General features: G+C 29.3%; 1 protein-coding gene across 1 annotated transcript; it reads left to right on the top strand.

Moving 5' to 3' along the window:
• The first annotated feature begins 11,475 nt into the window (after positions 1 to 11,475).
• LOC114915810 (wax ester synthase/diacylglycerol acyltransferase 3) lies at positions 11,476 to 15,316 on the top strand. The gene is made up of 5 exons (XM_029270790.2): positions 11,476 to 11,764; positions 12,345 to 12,917; positions 13,724 to 14,077; positions 14,232 to 14,369; positions 14,949 to 15,316. Exons 1-5 carry the CDS (start codon positions 11,579 to 11,581, stop codon positions 15,093 to 15,095), a joined length of 1,398 nt encoding a protein of 465 aa, XP_029126623.1. The 5' UTR covers positions 11,476 to 11,578; the 3' UTR covers positions 15,096 to 15,316.
• Positions 15,317 to 18,107: the final 2,791 nt, after the last annotated feature.

Below are 18,107 nucleotides of genomic sequence, written 5' to 3'. Positions count from 1 at the left end.
GGAACGGGCCGTTCTGGTTGCACTTTTGGTGTGTTAATTTTGCATCCGGAACGGCCCGTTCCAGGTGCAACATTAACACACTAAGAGTGCAACCAGAACGGCCCGTTCCGGTTTCAGAACGGGCCGTTCTGGTTTCATTTTTTATATATATAAAATATTAATAATTTCATAAAATATATATTATTAATTATATTTTAATTATGTTGTTATATCTAATATAATAAATATATTAATATTTTTTATATATTTTATTTTATTATGTTTATCTTATTAATTTTTATCATTTTATTCCTCTAATTTTAAATAAATTACAAAAAATTATAAAGTGATACTTAAATATTTCTTCAAACAGAAAGAGAAAAAGAAAAAATTATTACTCTATTTATAAGACAATTGTATTTTATAAAAATAAGTAATGTTAAAATTTTTACCATAAAAAAATATTTTTCAAAATTATTATATTTTTTAATAAAATTAATAAAGAATATTGGTTTAATTGCATTTTTTATCCCTCAAGTATTACAATTGTGCAGTTTTGATCTACAAGATTTTAATTGGGTAATTTTAGTCCTTAAAGAATTACAATTGGGCGATTTTGGTCCTTCAATTTTTAATTGAACAATTTTAGTCCCTCGAATATCATAATAGTACGATTTTAGTTTCTCCCATTAAAAAATAATAATAAATATATATCATTTAATACATTAAAAAAAATTATAATATACGTTAATTTAAATAAGTAAACAATTATATAGTTTTAAAACATTATATATATATATATATATTAAAATTTTAAAATTATTAAATTTTTAATGAGAAAGACTAAAATTGCACAATTATGATATTTGAGAGATTAAAATTGTTCAATTAAAAATTGTGAGACTAAAATTACACAACTAAAATATTTTAAAGACTGAAATTACTCAATTAAAATCTTAGGGATCAAAATTGCATAATTATAATACTTGAGCGATCAAAAACACAATCAAGCAAAGAATATGTTATTCTCAGTTTTGGAACGGGCCGTTCTGATTTCAAAACGGCCCGTTCTATTTTCAGAACGGCCCATTCTACTGCACTGGTGGTGTGTTAATTTTCGCATCTGGAATGGCCCGTTTCAGTTGCAAAATTAACACATCAAAAGTGCAACCAGAACGACCCGTTCTGGTTTTAGAACGGCCCGTTCTAGTTCCAGGTGTTTTCAAAAAATTGGGATCCACGTAGCATCTACGTGGCATCCACCTATGCATTCACGTGACATCCACCTATGCAACATTTAACTCCGTTAAAGAAATTCAGACAGAAGTCCCACATTGAAACCAATTAATTTATTTGGGACTAAATTGAAATCAATTAATTAGTTTGGGACCAAATTGAGACCAAAAATTAATAAGGGACTACATTGAAACAAAAAAAGATTATAAGGGACCAAAATATGGTTTTAGCCTATTTTTTTTAATTTAGTACTTAACATTAGTTTCCTCTGTTAAATGATGACGTGACAAATGGACTGTCATGTCATTTCCCAACGGTGTATGCCATGTCAGCACACATGACCACCTCATTTTCCACGTACATTGTTACGTCATATTTGAAATTTTTTTAAGAATTAGTTTCCCAAAACCCCCTCATTCTCCTCTGCAACGCCTCCTCCAACCGCGGCAGCGCCGCCTCGCTGTTGCCGTCGCCGCCATGCTCATGAAGACCCCGCCGCGCTCGCTGACCTCCTTGAGCGCAACGTCGAAGTCACCGCGCAGGGCCTCCTTCGCCGCGGCCAACACTTCCTAATTTTCCTCTTCGTGAAGCTCCGCAACGACCATCGTCGCATGTCAGGCCCCGCCGCCCTCGCCTCCAAGCTCCTCTCCGTCTGGCACGCCACCGACTAGGAAATTGCCTGCCACTGCGGCGTCGACGCCAGTTCCTCCTCATAGAGGGGGGCAGGGGGGGCATCCTCCTCGCCCTCGCCGCCCTCGCCGCCCTCGCCCTCGCCCTCTGGAAGTTTCAATGGCTACAAGGAAAAAAAAACCCCAGAAAACAAAAACACCCTGAGAAAAGAAACCCAGAAAAGAAAGGAAGAAACTTTATGATCCTCATGCCAAAACAAGAAAAGGGCATGGTCTTCTAGGTTGTTGGGTTACCTTAAGTGACCAGTTCCAAGGAGAGAGGAAGCTCTTTGGAGAAGACCTGAATCTTACGACGTTTTGTGGAAGCAGAGAGAGAGAGAGGTTGTCATGGAAGAATATGGGCGATTTTCATGAGCGCGGCGGCGACGGGGACGGTGAGGCGGCGTTGTCGTGACTGGAGGAGGCGCTGCGGAGGAGAATGAAGGGGGTTTGAGAAATTAATTTTTTTTAAAAATTTCAAATATGATGTGGCAATTTACGTAGAGAATGAGGTGGCAATGTGTGCTGACATGACATACACTGTTGAGTGATGCGTGACAATCTGTTTGCGATGTCATCATTTAATCGAGGAAACTAAAGTCAGATACTAAATTGAAAAAAAAAATATTAGTTGCATAATTTAAACAATTTTTTTTTTTTAAAAGTAGCAATTTAAAAATCGAGTTAATTCGATATAGTTTAAACATATTTAAGTCTAAAGATTAAATATATTTTTAATTCTTCAATTTTTTTATTTTTATTTTTATCTTTAAATAATTTTTTTATTAATTTAATCTTTAAATTTTTATTAATGTTCACTTTTACTCACTAAATTTTTTCTCATGTCAATAATTTGGTCGTAATTTGTTCATAAAAGAAAATTTTAGAAATTAAAACAAAATACAAATCAATCATCATATTCCATTACAAGAACATTATATGTATCTTTAGAAGTCACACCGTAAATTAAAAATAATATTTAACAATTGAATTAGTTGGTGGGTCAATTTATCTTACTGTGTCATTTGGCTTGCCCACGAACTAACATGCCTACCCACAAGTTGTAGTCCACTTTGTCACCCTTATATACAAGTGTGAGAAATTATTATTGGTTGACATAAATAGTAGTGACTTATATCCTTTAACCAAATCTTGGACTAGATATGGAATACAATATATATATATATGTTGGAGGAGAATATTCATTTTATATGTACTGTCTTTAACAAAGATTAATCACACTTTTCAACAGTAAATATTTCACACCAATACTATGACTAAAAAAAGTGAAAAAGAATAAGCAATCTTTATCATGAATCTCACGCCCTTATCCTTCTTGTCATATGGACGCTTAACTTGTATTTGGTAGAGACAAAAAAAAAATATGTGAGAAATAGAGTAAAAAGAAATAAAAAGTGAAAAGAAATGGGTAAAAAATAGAGTAAAAATTTGGTTGTTTGGTCGAAGAGAAATATATGAGAAATGTGTGAGAAATAAGATACATATAACATGAAGGAGAGAGAAATAAATAAATAAAAATAAATAAGAATGTAAGACTGACCACCTTTTAATTTCTCTCTACTATATTTTTCTTTAACCAAATAACTTCACTTATTTCTGCTCTCTTATTTTTCACTCTCTTTACCCTATTTCTTACCCATTTTTTCTCTATGTACCAAACAAGGCATTAAAAGTTCTAGGACCCATGGGCTACAACTTGTCAATTCGCCAAAGACTTGCTTGAGTGTTGTAACGTAGGTCTATTAGAGTGTCCTATGACATGAATCAATCAGGATTATCGAACAATGAATATATATATATATATATATATATATATATATATATATAACACTTATGATTATATGTGCATAAAGAAAAAAATCACCTGAGAAAGAAATAAGTAAGAAATAGAATAAATAGAAATAAAAAGTAAGTAAAAATAAGTAAGAAATAAGGTAAAAATTTAATTGTTTGATTGAAGAGAAATATATGAGAAATAAGGTATATATAAAGGAGAAAATAAAAAATAAATAAATCTATATAAACAAGAAAGTAAAACTCACTACTTTTTAATTTTCAACCATCTTATTTTTTTTTACCAAACAATTTCACTTATTTTCACTCTTCTATTTTCACTCTTCTATTTTCACTTTCTCCACTTTATTTATCAATTTCTCATTCCTCCATAATCACACAAGACATTATTGCTAAAGCAACAAAATGTTGTTTCTTGATTTCTTGCTCAAGAACATGTGAAAAGTAAACAGATTTCCAAACATACACTCTATAGCTCAACTTTGTAACGTGTCAACAATTTTCCGTGGACGGATTGTCAATTACAAAGATGTCAAAAGTGTTTTCTTGCATGGTTTTATCACTGAGGACATTCATATGAAGCAATCATATAGTTCGTCCCTTTGGCTTTAAGCAAGCCTAAGCAAGCCCCTTGGAACTGGTACCATGCATGCCCTCAAAGCTTTTTTACTTAACTATGCATATCAGTGTATGTCAACCTTCTTCTTTTTTGGATGTACAAATTTTTTTCATAATATATATTTTTTTTTTGTTATATCCTAAGTTGAAATCATCTTGTAAATTAATTTTAGGTTTAATTATATATTTTAGTACACCTTAAATTTGGAGTATATATTTTTTTTCTAAAATTTAAAAGTCTAACCGAGTTTTAGAAGGGGGTACATATAGTATGAATGATATATGGAGGGCCAATAAGAGAGATTCTCATAAAATATTGAAGACTCTAATACCCAACTTTCTTAATCTATTCTTTTAAACTCATCTATTTCTCTTTCCAAAAATATCTCCAAATTGCTCTATGATAAATATGCATATAATGTCTATAGTGAGACAGGATAATATTATGGAAGACTCGAGATTATTGTTAGACAGTGTTGAGTATAATATTTGTCATAATACTCGTGAGAGACTTGTGTCAAGAATTAACAGACTCTAGAAAGATAAATTTTAAATTTAAAGAACTAAAATAATATTTTTTATACTTTGAGAATTAAAAACATATGTTTTATTTAAATATATTTTTAAATTTGAAATGGCTAAAAATATAAATATTAAACTTAAATGACAACATAAAAATAATTATCACAAATTTTAAAGAGTAAAAGCATAGTTAAACTTTAATTTTACTTGACAAGTGGGGAAAGAGAGATACACTTTCTTTTGAAAAAAAGTCAATATATCCACCTTTTGCATTTGCCTATGCCATGCAACTCCCCAATTTCACAAAACCACCGCGTTTCCTTTTCTTGCGGTTAATGTACACGTAAAGTTTCTTTTCGTGCAGGTTACACACAGATCCATGATCAGGACATGAATTTGCATCTTCCTCACCCAACCTTGACATACACTCGTGTCCATGTTCTCTGTTTCCTCCCTTTATTAATTCGTTTTCTTTATACATTTGCAACTTTTTTAACTTGGTTAAACCAAGCACATGCTTCACCATTTAATTTACAAATCAAGATAAAGTTATAATCAACAACGCTCATATTTCCTCCACTTTTTCGAATCTCATATTCCAACATGATCCTCTTCCATTGATTATGCTATATGAAGAACGTCCTTAAAATTAATATCTCAAAACACTCGTAAATGACGCAGCCAACTTATTTTATTTGGAGAAATTAATAATAGGTGACCTAACATTTTAAGCGACACATATATATAATTTGTCAACATCATAAGCTAATATGATATTCCAGCATCCCATATATAATTAATATGTATTATAAATTAAGTTTGTTCGCGTAAAGGTTAATTTATAGCATGAAGAATCTAAGCACTAAGATACGAAGATTTCTTTTCCATTCAACAATTAATCATAATTAGAGGTGTTTAAGACTTGTCTTCTCCAACTAGTCTTAATTTGAAATTAAATTTTTAATTTGTTGAAAATTTGAAATAAGATCTAACATAGTTTAATGATACTCAAATCATATGTCTCATCATTGTGTCTCATATCTCAATTGATGTCCTACCAATAAAAAATTAACACATCATTTAAAATATTCACTTATATTTTTATCTTTTTTACATTACTCAATTTATCCTTATTTTTATCACTAGATTAGGGAGAGAAAAAATAAATATTAATAATTACATTACTCTATCTTGAAATCTTGTCGAAAAAGATGTCCTATCTTTCTGCATACAACTTGTCATGTACATTTTTTTTCTGATGAGATTTCAAGCTTTAATTTATCAGTTTTTTGTTCACTTAAATCAGGTTGCATATTGTTGAGATTTCCGTTAAAATTACTTTTGTTATCGCTTTAAATTACTTTTGTTTTGTTAACGGTCTCAAACACGGCAAGTATACCGGCCGTTCAAGTAGTAAAAATATCGTATTCACAAGGATTAGAAGGTAAAATAAGCATTTATTGACTATTCGTGACTAAAGAATAATTCCAATTTCATAGTTTGTCATGTGAATTCAAAGTTGTGACTATTGGAATGAAAGCTATAAATAAATATTGGTTTGTGAGTGGAAAAGGTTAGAGATGGTATAATGATTTTGTGAGGTTGTGGGGGTTAGATTTCACCAAACGTCAGACTAATGAATCCTTAATCTCTTGTTACATACATTGCTTAGTCAACCTATAAGTTTACTCAAACCTAATCCCTTAGAGAAAGAGCCTAGGTGCGGACATTGAATATCAATCCCTTGAGTACCCAATATCTACACCCGCATTACGGGCTAGGGTTTAAGACTACTAATGGGTCAAGCTCTATCCCTAGATACAATCTCCACTAGGCATATGTTCCAGAACTAGTTTCAATGGTATTTCCCAATACTCAATGGAACCTTAAATCATGCAAAGGGTGATCAATCCAAAGCAAACATTAAACATAGAAACGTACACAACAATGAATGAGCAACATATATATATCATTGAAAACGTAAGGATTACACTAGAATTCGTTGGTTACATCTAACCCCACAAAAATGGGTGGAACCACTCAACAATGAGGGTAAATACAAAATAGAGATGAAAGGAGAAGTGAAGAACCGAAGGAAAGATCCACACATGAACGTTCCCAAGCTCTGAGAATTCCTTCTACAGCTCCAAGGAGGCGCCCCTGCATGAATGAGGGAGAAACCCTCAAAATGGCTTCAAATACGAGCTTGGGGAGATCAGATTAGGGTTTCGCGCCCGGCGCGTAAGTCTTCTCGCCCGGCGCGGGGCCTTCCAGAGAAGTTGAGCACTATCTGCCTCAGGACACGCCCGGCGCAATTTCCTTTTGCGCCCGGCGCAATGTCTTCCAGAGAGTTTGAGCTACTCTCTGCCTCGATAGCGCCCGGCGCGTGTAGTCTCGCACCCGGCGCAGGTGTCACTTGCAGAGGTAAGACACTCTGTTCTGCTGAAGCCCGACGCGGGTCATCTTACGCCCGGCGCAGCCACTCTGCTCTGTTCCTTAGCTCCTTAGATTTCCAATCCTAAGGTCTTCAATCCTCAATTCTCTAGCTCAATACCTGCACAAAAAATGAGGTGTATTAAAGTATTGTTAGCTAAATTTGGGTTAGTTATATCTGTACACAAAATGAACCAAAAAGAGAACAATTATATTGCAATGGTTCAAAGAATGAGTGGAATTGCTCATTAAGCCTTGTCCAAAAAGAAGTAAAATTGAGACTTAACACATATTAATTAATTTCTATCTTTTTGCATGTAATTATAAATATATCAACCACTTAACCCACAACTATGGCAAGTAATACATGTGTTCATATACAAAAACTTGGTTACACAAATGAACAGTGTGACCAACCAAATTTTCATCAAAACACATAGAAAATATGAAGTAGTACATTTCATATGAACAATCGACAAGAATATTGTTTTTTTTCTTGTTAATTGATTTAATCTACCTAAATTATTCTTGACAATATTGATTAAGAATCAAGTTTAAGAAGGTTTTATGAAATTGATGTATTTTAGATGGAAAAGAAATTCTCCTAATCTGAAATTAAAATTAGGTCAAATATAATAATGTAAAAAAAAGGATAAAAATACAAGTAAATATTTTAAATAATATATCAATTTTTTATTGGTGCAACACCTATTTAAACGTAGTTTTTCTGGTCATATCAAATGTGATTAGGTGGTATTCCACATTCTTTTATGTTCTTTAAAACAATTATACATTAATAGAAGAATTTCTTGATTTAATCAATACAGCTTGACATAAATCATATTTATATTATTAATTTTGAGATCTATAAAATAAAACATACCTTGATTTAAGTTTGGTATTTCTAAACTGTATTTATTTAATTTATATGTAATGTTCAGATTAGATTGACCGAATCCTGCTTCATATGTACACATAATCAAGTTCCTTCTTTTAGAAAGGTTATATACGAGTTCTTGTTTTGATAAATGATTTTATCATCATTTGATCAACAACCCTAGAGTGAACCACTGTCCATTGCATTATTCCACTTGATTTGGATTTTTTTTTTCCCTTTCAAAACCCGACTCTGTCACCATTACATCTGTAAGCAAAACCGTTCTCAGCTCACTGATGACATTTAGAACTATATATCAGATCATATTGATAGTAGTAATTACGTGTGCTGAGAGTATGAGTGAGATTAGGAAATAACAAGCAGGCGAAAAGGGAACGTTAATGACAATGCGTTGACATAACAGTGATCGGGTGGTTATTGTCTACGCTACTCCTATACAGCTCGAATAATGCGTTGTCTTCGTGTGGTCTATTCTATACAAAAAATAATAGGGATCGGATTAATCTCATCCTTAAAAATATTATACTTCCTTTAATTTTTATTATAAAATATTTTTAACCAAAGTATACAAACTAATGTAAACAAGTATATTAATTAATTTTATAAAATTTATATAATAAAATTATGATTTATCAAATTTATCTTTCTTATATAATATTAAAATTTCATGAGAAAGATAGAGATATTATTCTATATCAAAACTTATTTATTAATACTAATAAAAATAATATATATCAATTACAAAGAATTTAAAATTTGAGGAAAAAAAAACTCAATTTTTAATAGAGATAAATAAAAATAATAATTTAATATTTCGTAAAAACTATAAGATGTTTTATCAAAATTTCTAAACTATACACTATAATAATCAACAGAAATACTTTCTTAGCTTTCTTCATGCAGTACATCATGGTCCTGATTTTTGCATTAAACTACCAAACCCGTTGTTTTCTGCCCATCTTTTTACCTTCTCTTGTTGAACACTTTCTGTTTTCCTCACAAAAAGCAGTACAAAACCAGATGAAATCTTTTATACTTATTTGTAAGCTACAAATATACTAATTTCTATTGTCACAAAAGCTTGTAAGTTATGGCCTTTTATATGCAATTCTCTGCACCTTACCGGCAAGTTAAATCGAACTTAGGTTTAATTTAATATCGCGTTCTATCTTTTTCTTCTTTTTTTTTTATACATTCGATCTATTTTAGTTGTTTTTTATTCATAGATGAAAAATACCCACAGTTTTTGCAGTATATGTAAAAGGCGAATCATATGATGGTATTAGAGAATTCAAGAGTCTCTCTGCAGGCATGAACTTTATTTTTTAATCTCATGAATGTTATTCTTCCTTCCAGTTTTTTATTGTTAATGTATAAATGTTGATTTTTGGCTATTCTTGATTTTCAGTAAGCCTGTTCGGTTGATGACGAATGGCCTAAAATGGTGGGTCCAGCAGATTTCTCAAACTAATTTAATTATGTATTGCCAATATAAAAATTATTTATTCTATGATCCAAATACAGATGATCGATTATATATATGTTAAGATGTGATGATAGTAAAATTAAAATGTATTGACTATATACTTAATAATTATTTTTAAAATTATACTTTGAATGATTTCTAATCAGGCTCTGATAGCGGATGTTTTCCATAATAGTTCAAAATATATTAAACTAATTTATATAAACGCTTAACTACTTTTTTATAATTAAACAATTTTCATTAATTTATTCTTTTCTAACCTTTTTGTTTTTTGTTTTTTTTTTCTCTTCGTTTCTTTCTTGTTTAGTGTAAATGATTTTTAAAATGGGATCCAGGCGCATACTATATCAGAAAAGAGGATCATCTAACCAAGCTGACTCTGTCGTTTTCATCTTGAACAATTCTAAAGTTGAATACTTAAATTTATGAGCAAATATCTGTCGTAACTTGTAATAAATGACGGTCGTGTACTGACAAACATATTGGACAAATATACATTCGATACGGTCAGCCAGCGATCTTCGGTGGCGATTGGTGAACCTAGCACAGCGTCTCTTTAGTTTAAACTACCAATTAGAGCCATTTTCAAAGTATATTAATTTTCCTTTTCGCTTAAATCATTCAAACTGCTTTATAGAATATATGAAAAGCAATACGCAAATACTATATATTTTGACTTTTAAAAACCTGCCAGATGTTTTAAGAGTTAAAAAAAAACAAAACAAAAAAAAAACCACCGTAAATTGTTAACTGAAGTCAATGAAAATTGTAGTATATATTTCAGGAAAATTACTATAATATATTTTCTCTTAAATGTTGCTACACCTATTTGTTTAAGCGAACAACTAATATTAATATGTTATTACATGAAAATTATTATTGTAATTGTCATACATCTTATAATGTTTTAAAAATTGTCATTAAAAATTACTTTGTCTGTATAATAAATATAATATATTATTAAAAAATATAAGTATAGATCATAGTTTATTATATAATTTATTATTAAATTTTATTTAAAATTAATATTAAAATTGTGTGTAATTATATATCAAATAAATAATATTTATAAATATTGTACCTAAAGTGACATATTTTGTATGTAACTGTATGTCATATTTCTTGTAGTATGTGTACATATTTCTCACATTTTATTATTTTAAAAAAAATTACATTAAAATATAATGAATACTATTATATATATATATATACTATCTATAAGTTTCTAATAATTATTTAATTAAAGTTATAATTTCATTTTAGTAATAGGAAGTTAATTATATTAATGTTTAATTTTGATTAATTAACAATATTAAAATATTTAAGCTTTTACACTTAATTTTTTGTCCTACTAATTATTTGGAATAACATAATACAGTAATTAATGAAGAAGAAAAAGGCGTGCTAATAAGTATCTTAAGGCCACCCATTAAAAAATTATAACAAATAGAAATTGCTATTGAAAAATTTGGTGGAAATTCATTCAAAATCATGATGTATTAACAACTCATTTTACATTAAGAAAAAAATCTTCTTGAGGTTACTCATTATCATTCCCTTTTAAAAAAAATAAGATTCTCTTAACCTTTTAATATTCTCAATTTGAGCTAAATTTCTGGTGGCTGTCGTTGATCGGTCACTCTTGCCCTGCCGTGTTCTTATCAAAGTAAAACCACTTGTTCAATTTTAAAGGTAAATTACATATTACTGTAGCAAGGTATCGTTAGCACGTTTCTATCGTGTGTATGTGTGTTTATTTCTCACCCTATAGTTTATTTAAATTTTTCTCTCTAATATATTTACTATATATATGGTTCCATATATCCCCTCTTATATCTCATTCTCAGGTCATAATATTTCTGTGGTTTCTGAATTATACCTTTCATCTCTCTCTGAACGTGAAACAAAAATATATAGCACCATATGGAACACCTTAAAGAAGAGCAAGCAGAACCAGTTAGTCCTATGGGACAATACTTCAACAGCTCTGTGTTATGCATATACATAATTGGAGTTTTAGAGTTTGAAGTTCCAATACATGACTTGCAAACCTTGGCTCTTATTAAAGATGTTTTCATTCCCATCAATCCACGCTTCTCCTCCGTCATGGTTATTCCTCTCTTTTTAGCTTTTTTCATTATAAGTTTATTTGGATATAAATTTTGAAGTCTTTAAGAGTTTTTTAATTGAAAAATATAATTTATTTTTAATAAAAAAAATTCTTAAAATTATTTTTAACTTATATTCAATCAAGATCTATACTTTATCTAAGTTTTTTTTTACTAATCATAATATTAACAACTTTGTCATTGGTTAATTTCGGATAAAAAATTTAAATATCATTTTTAGTGAAATTTTCCTTTCAAATAACATTTTATTCATGAAACTCAAAATTAAAACATTAAATAAAGAGATCGAGTTCAATTTTCATTAGAGCAACTAGTTTTTAATATATATTGTTATATTTGTTTTAATATCACGATTATCTGCATAAGAATACTATATATAGCGAGATGATATAATTTAAGATATATAAAACACAAATTTTGTAATTCCACAAGGCTATTAATAGTTTGCATTATAATTTTGCTTTAATTTTTTCTTTGTTTACTCAACATCTCGTAAGTATACCAAGCTTGATCATTAATTTATGAAGTCTGATTGGCATTGTTCAAATGTATGAAACCAGATCCAAGATAAAGATGGAGAGAAACGATGGAAGCAAGTTGATGTGAATTTGAAAGACCATGTCCACTTTCCCATATTCCCCTCAGGCAAAACAGTGGAATCATATGACAAACATTTTCATGATTACTTATCAAGCATAGCAATGGAGCAATTATCACAAAGCAGACCTTTATGGGAAATTCACATTATCAATTACCCCACAAATGATGCATCTAGCAGTGTAATATTTAAGCTTCACCATGCACTTGGAGATGGTTATTCTCTAGTTGGTGCACTTCTTTCTTGTCTACAAAGAGCTGATGATCCCTCTCTTCCCTTGTCCTTTCCTTCTCTAAGACCATCAAAGCCAGAATCATCAACCAAAAGCTTTTGGAGAAGATTTTCTTGGATGTTGTCCTCTGCCTTCAACACTGTCTCAGATTTTGGATGGAGTATATTGAAGAGTAGCATCATTAGTGATGATAAAACACCAATAAGGTCCGGAGATGAAGGAACCGAGTTTCGCCCAATTTCCATAACAAATATGGACTTCTCCATTGATCATGTCAAGGAAATCAAGTCCAGGTTGGGAGTGGTACGATGAAATTCTTTTATTCTTGAAATTTTCTTTCTCGCTTTCAACTTTTTGCTTTGCCTATCTATGTTAGAGCACCTACTTTTTACAATGCATAAATGTACATGTGTCCAAGAAATAATATTTTTTTCAAATTGTGACGGTGGTAGTAGGAACTTGGTTAGTTTGTTGTCGAGCTTTATATCTAACTTGACACCATATAACACTAAATTACATTATGGAAAAGAACATACTCATCTATTTTTAAAGTAGTTATTATATTCATTTGTACATGCAACTTTTCTTACAACACTATTTTCTTTGTATCTTTCTCTTTATCTCTCATGACATTAGTTATATATATATATATATATATATATATATATATCAGTTTTTCTATTTTTTTTCCAACTTTTCCACCAAAAATGGAGTGCACTTTTCACATTTTTTTCTTCTCTTTTATAAGTCCAAGGTGATGTATACAATAAACAATTTCTCCCATTAACTTCATGCAGTTAATTTTACATCTCATTTACAAATTGATTTGAATAATTTTTATATAACATTATATATAGAGAGAGAGCGCTAAAAGAGTTGTCCACGTACTTGGCAATATTGCATTAAAAATATGATTTGCACTTGAAATCTATAAATGCTTGAAAGTTTAGAAAAATAATACAACCATGTTTATTATTAAACCCTCAGTAATGAAAAGTGTTTTTATAATTAAGCACAACTTTGAATTAATAATGTAAAGATCTTTTCTTGGTATGCTTTGACATCAGATTAATTAATTATCTTCCTTGCATGATTCTCTCTAATGGCAGACTATAAACGATGTGATAACCGGAATCGTCTTCTATGGGACTCGGTTATATATGCAAGACATGGACTTGAAGTCAATGACGGCAGACTCCACTGCGTTGGTCTTATTGAATACGAGAAACATCGAAGGTTACCAATCAATAAATGACATGCTCAACACTAAAGCCAAGGGTCTATGGGGGAATAAGATTTCCTTCTTGCATGTACCAATACCCAAATTGAATCAAAACAAAATTTCAAACCCTCTAGATTTTATTTGGGACTCTCATAATGAAATCAAGAGAAAGAAACAATCTTTGGCGGTTGCCCTCACTGGGACACTTTTGGACATGGAGAGTAAGTTCAGAGGACAAGAGGTTGGTACCTTAATTAATTTAGTTAAACTGATTTATCTTGATTTCCGTCAGTGTTTTTGTTCATTTAACTTTTAGGTTTGCTTCAAAAATAGTGTATTTAATTAAGAACTTCAATCAGAATGCTACAACAAAGTTGGTTATAATGTTGTTGTAGGCAGTAGCTAAACACCTTCGAGGGACAGTGACGAATTCAAGTGCAGTGATTTCAAGCTTGGTTGGACCGATGCAACAAATGTCTTTAGCTAATCATCCTGTGAAAGGCTTGTACTTCACATTAGCCGGTGGACCTGAGGTATCCTAATTAAGAACTAATTGTTTAAATAATTTTCAAAAGTAGTTCTGTGAGAGAAAAATAAAATAAAAATTCAAAAATTAAAATTAATTTATTCATAAATTAATTTGTAAAATTCTTTAATATCAACTTTTTCAAAAATTTGTTTTTAACTTAGTTTATAAGGATATTTGTTTTAATTTTTTTCTTATTTTCTTCTCTTATAAAAGTATATTGAAAAATTTATTCAATTTTACGTGATTAATCATGTGAGAAGAAGTGGTAATAGTGGGATGTGTTCGAGGGAAACAAAAAAAATAAAAAAGAAATAAGGGTACAATTTTCATTTTTAATAAATATTTATTAATTTGATAATTTTTTTAAAATGAAAGAAATAAAATAATATTGTTACATAAATTGAATATCTTAATTTCTTTATTTTATAAATAATAGAAAAAACAAAAAATAAAAAGACATTTTGGAAGACTTTCTCATTTATTTGCTTTTAAGGCAAGTTTTTTAATTACCCCGAAGATTTAGTTGTGGAGAAATCATATGTATGATCTCTATTTAAACATCGTTTAATTCTATGGTTTGCAGAGTCTTGCCATTTCAATTATGAGCTACGTGGGAGTGCTTAGAGTTACCCTTAAAACGGAAAAAGACTTCATAGATGAACAGAGATTGAAGTATTGCATGCAAAGTGCATTTCAGATGATACTCAAAGCAGCTACGGGAAATTCCTGACAAAAAGAAATACATTAGCGTCATCCTCACCAAAGTACAAGCAGTCAAAATTCTTGTATGTGTTTGGAGAATTGAAATTGCTTAATTATTAATCAATTTCTTTTTTAAAAAATATGATGTTATTATTTCATATATCGGTTTGATGAACGCCTTAATTATGTAAACAATATGTTGTGTGTATGCTCTGATACTTAATAATGTAATCCATTTTTATATGTCTACTTTGGATGTTTGATTAATGATGTGATATAATATGTTATATTAATAATTAATATATTAGTAATTAAAATCTTATATTAGTGATCAATTAATAATATTAAACAGTTAACTGATTAATAGGTAAATAAAGTATGTAAAATTTTTAAAATTGAGTAGAAAGATGCGCAAATTCAAATATTGAGTAGCAAAATTCATGAAATAATAGAATATATGTAAAAACAAAAAATACAATTAAGCTTAAAATTAACCGATATGGGTAACTGACATTCTATATCAATTATTGTAACAATGATTACTTGTAAAATGTCTACTTATTTATAAAAATGTGTTGCATTCCTTTTACATCGGTAATTAATAAATCAATGTAAATACTTGTTGTAAAATCTCTATTTTACAGTTTTAGTATCAAACTATCAATCAAAAACCTGTCCAATTGAAGGCAATTAAGTTGTCTAAAATACCAGGCTGATAAAAAGATATCATGGATTTAATTTCATAATGTCCATAATTACTTATGATCACCGTATATTCAATTCCCTTCAAATTAAATGTAGAATTGGGAGCAACATACATATTTTATAAGGTGAAATCACTAGAAAAATATTATTTTTTTTATGAATATTCTCAAAACAAATATTTGTAGAAATTTTTTATGAATTTTTTTCAATAAAAAATTTACAGAAACCTTTTACGAATTTTTTACAAAAAATAATTTACAGAAATTTCTAATAATTTTTTTATGAAAAATAATCTACAAGAAATTTTTGCAAATTTTACTACAATTTTGATGATCATAGAATTTTTTTATGGTAAAAATTTATAAAAAAAATGTGATAGAAATTTTATTTTATTTTTTGTGGATTTCTTACAAAAATAAATTCACAAGTAATATTTATCAATATTATAATAAATGGTAGAAAATTTTTGTAAATAATTTTTCTTTTGAATTTTTCTGCCAATTTTAATCCACGAGAAAAATTTAAAAATATTTAAATTTATAAATTTAATAATTAAAGTTTTAATTAAAAGATATTGTTTTACTAAATTATTTATAAATATATCATTATAATTAATTATAATTTTAAATTAAATATATAAATTTTGTAAACATATATGATAAATATTAATGATAATGAGTTTTAATTGAATGATAATTCATAAAATTTTAAAATTAAAAGTATCTACTTTTTTACTAAATTGTTTATAAATATTTCATAAAAATTAGTTTAAATTTAAAATATTAATTAATTCAACATTTATTTTAATTAAATGTATAGATTAATGATAAATGAGTTTTAAATTAATGATAGTTTTTAAAATAAAATTATTTAATAAAAAAATATTGTTTTTTTAATATTAAATATTTTAAGAGTTAATATAATTGTGTAGTTCATTGAATTAATTTTATTTCTATAGACATGATCTAATTAATTTTTAAAGAAAATCTTATGTTTCACGTTGATTAGAAATAAGACAATTAAAGAATATATAACTAGAGACAACACTCACCTTGCAACTTAATCTTGTAGATTGAGTTAGATCTATAACCTACATTCTAAAATTTCAAAAGGTCATCAATTGCATTCACAAAAATATACTCTCTCCATTTTTTTTGTTTGACATTTAAGGTTTATGTACAAAAATTAAGAAAATGATTGATATTTTAGCTTTTCAATTACTTACTTTTTTGTTATATCCTTTGGGTAGTTGGAGAAAAAATAGGTACATTAGAAATGAATAAACATATTGTTCAAAAAATACACATTAATTATCAAGGATAAAAATTTAAAAAAAATTTAATAAGTCATAAGTTTTAGAAAAATGACAATAAAAAAAGAAAAAAATAATGTCAAAATGATTATTAATAAAAAATGGAGGGAGTATTATCCACATAGATATTATCTGGAGTTAAAATTTTGTTAAAAAATTTGAAACAATCACATTTCTTATGAATTTTTATGTGAAATTCACATGAGAAATCGCATGTAAAAAGAAAAATTCTAATAATGTCACTTCTTTTAAATAACATATTTAATTTATTTTGAATTTCGCTAAAAGGTACGTAAGACATGTTATATGATGTGAAATGAATGATTTTTTAGCACGGTATTTAGGATGACAAAAATACCCGCACCCGCGGGTATCTGTGGGTAAAATCCGCTACGGATAATAAATGGATAGGCTAATTGGATACCCGCGGATAGGGATGGCAACGGGGCTAGGCGGGTACGGGTTTCATGATACCCGTCCCCGTCCCCGCGAGTTAAACTCATCCCCGTCCCCGTCGTCGTACCCGTCAGGTATGTGATTTCATCCCCATCCCCGTCCCCGTCGGGTATCGGGTATACTCGTACTCGTACCCATACCCGTCAATTTTTTTATTTTTTATTTTTTATAAAAAAATATGATATTTTTAAAATTTTTTTTATTATATTATAATTATAATTAAGTTATTTCTCTATCTCATTTTATAATAAATAATCACACATAAAAAAATATTAAAATTTCTTAATATAATTAAATTGAAAGTGGATATTAAATTAAAAATGTAAACGGGGATGGGTACGGGTACGGGGCGGGTAAGTACATACTCGTACCCGTACCCGTACCCGATTTAAAGTATCGGGTTTTACCCGTACCTGTACCCGTACCCGTATCCGGTCAAACCGGGTATTTCCCGTCAAAGTCGGGACGGGTTCGGATATTACCCGCGGGTACGGGTATATTTACCATCCCTACCCGCGGATAATGGGGACGGATAATTTTTTACCCGTTTATAAATGGGGCGGGGGC

Source organism: Cajanus cajan, chromosome 4, assembly GCF_000230855.2.
Source record: "Cajanus cajan strain Asha chromosome 4, NIPB_CcT2T_4, whole genome shotgun sequence".
Taxonomy (NCBI): Eukaryota; Viridiplantae; Streptophyta; class Magnoliopsida; order Fabales; family Fabaceae; genus Cajanus; species Cajanus cajan.
This window is presented reverse-complemented; position numbering and strand designations above follow the sequence as displayed.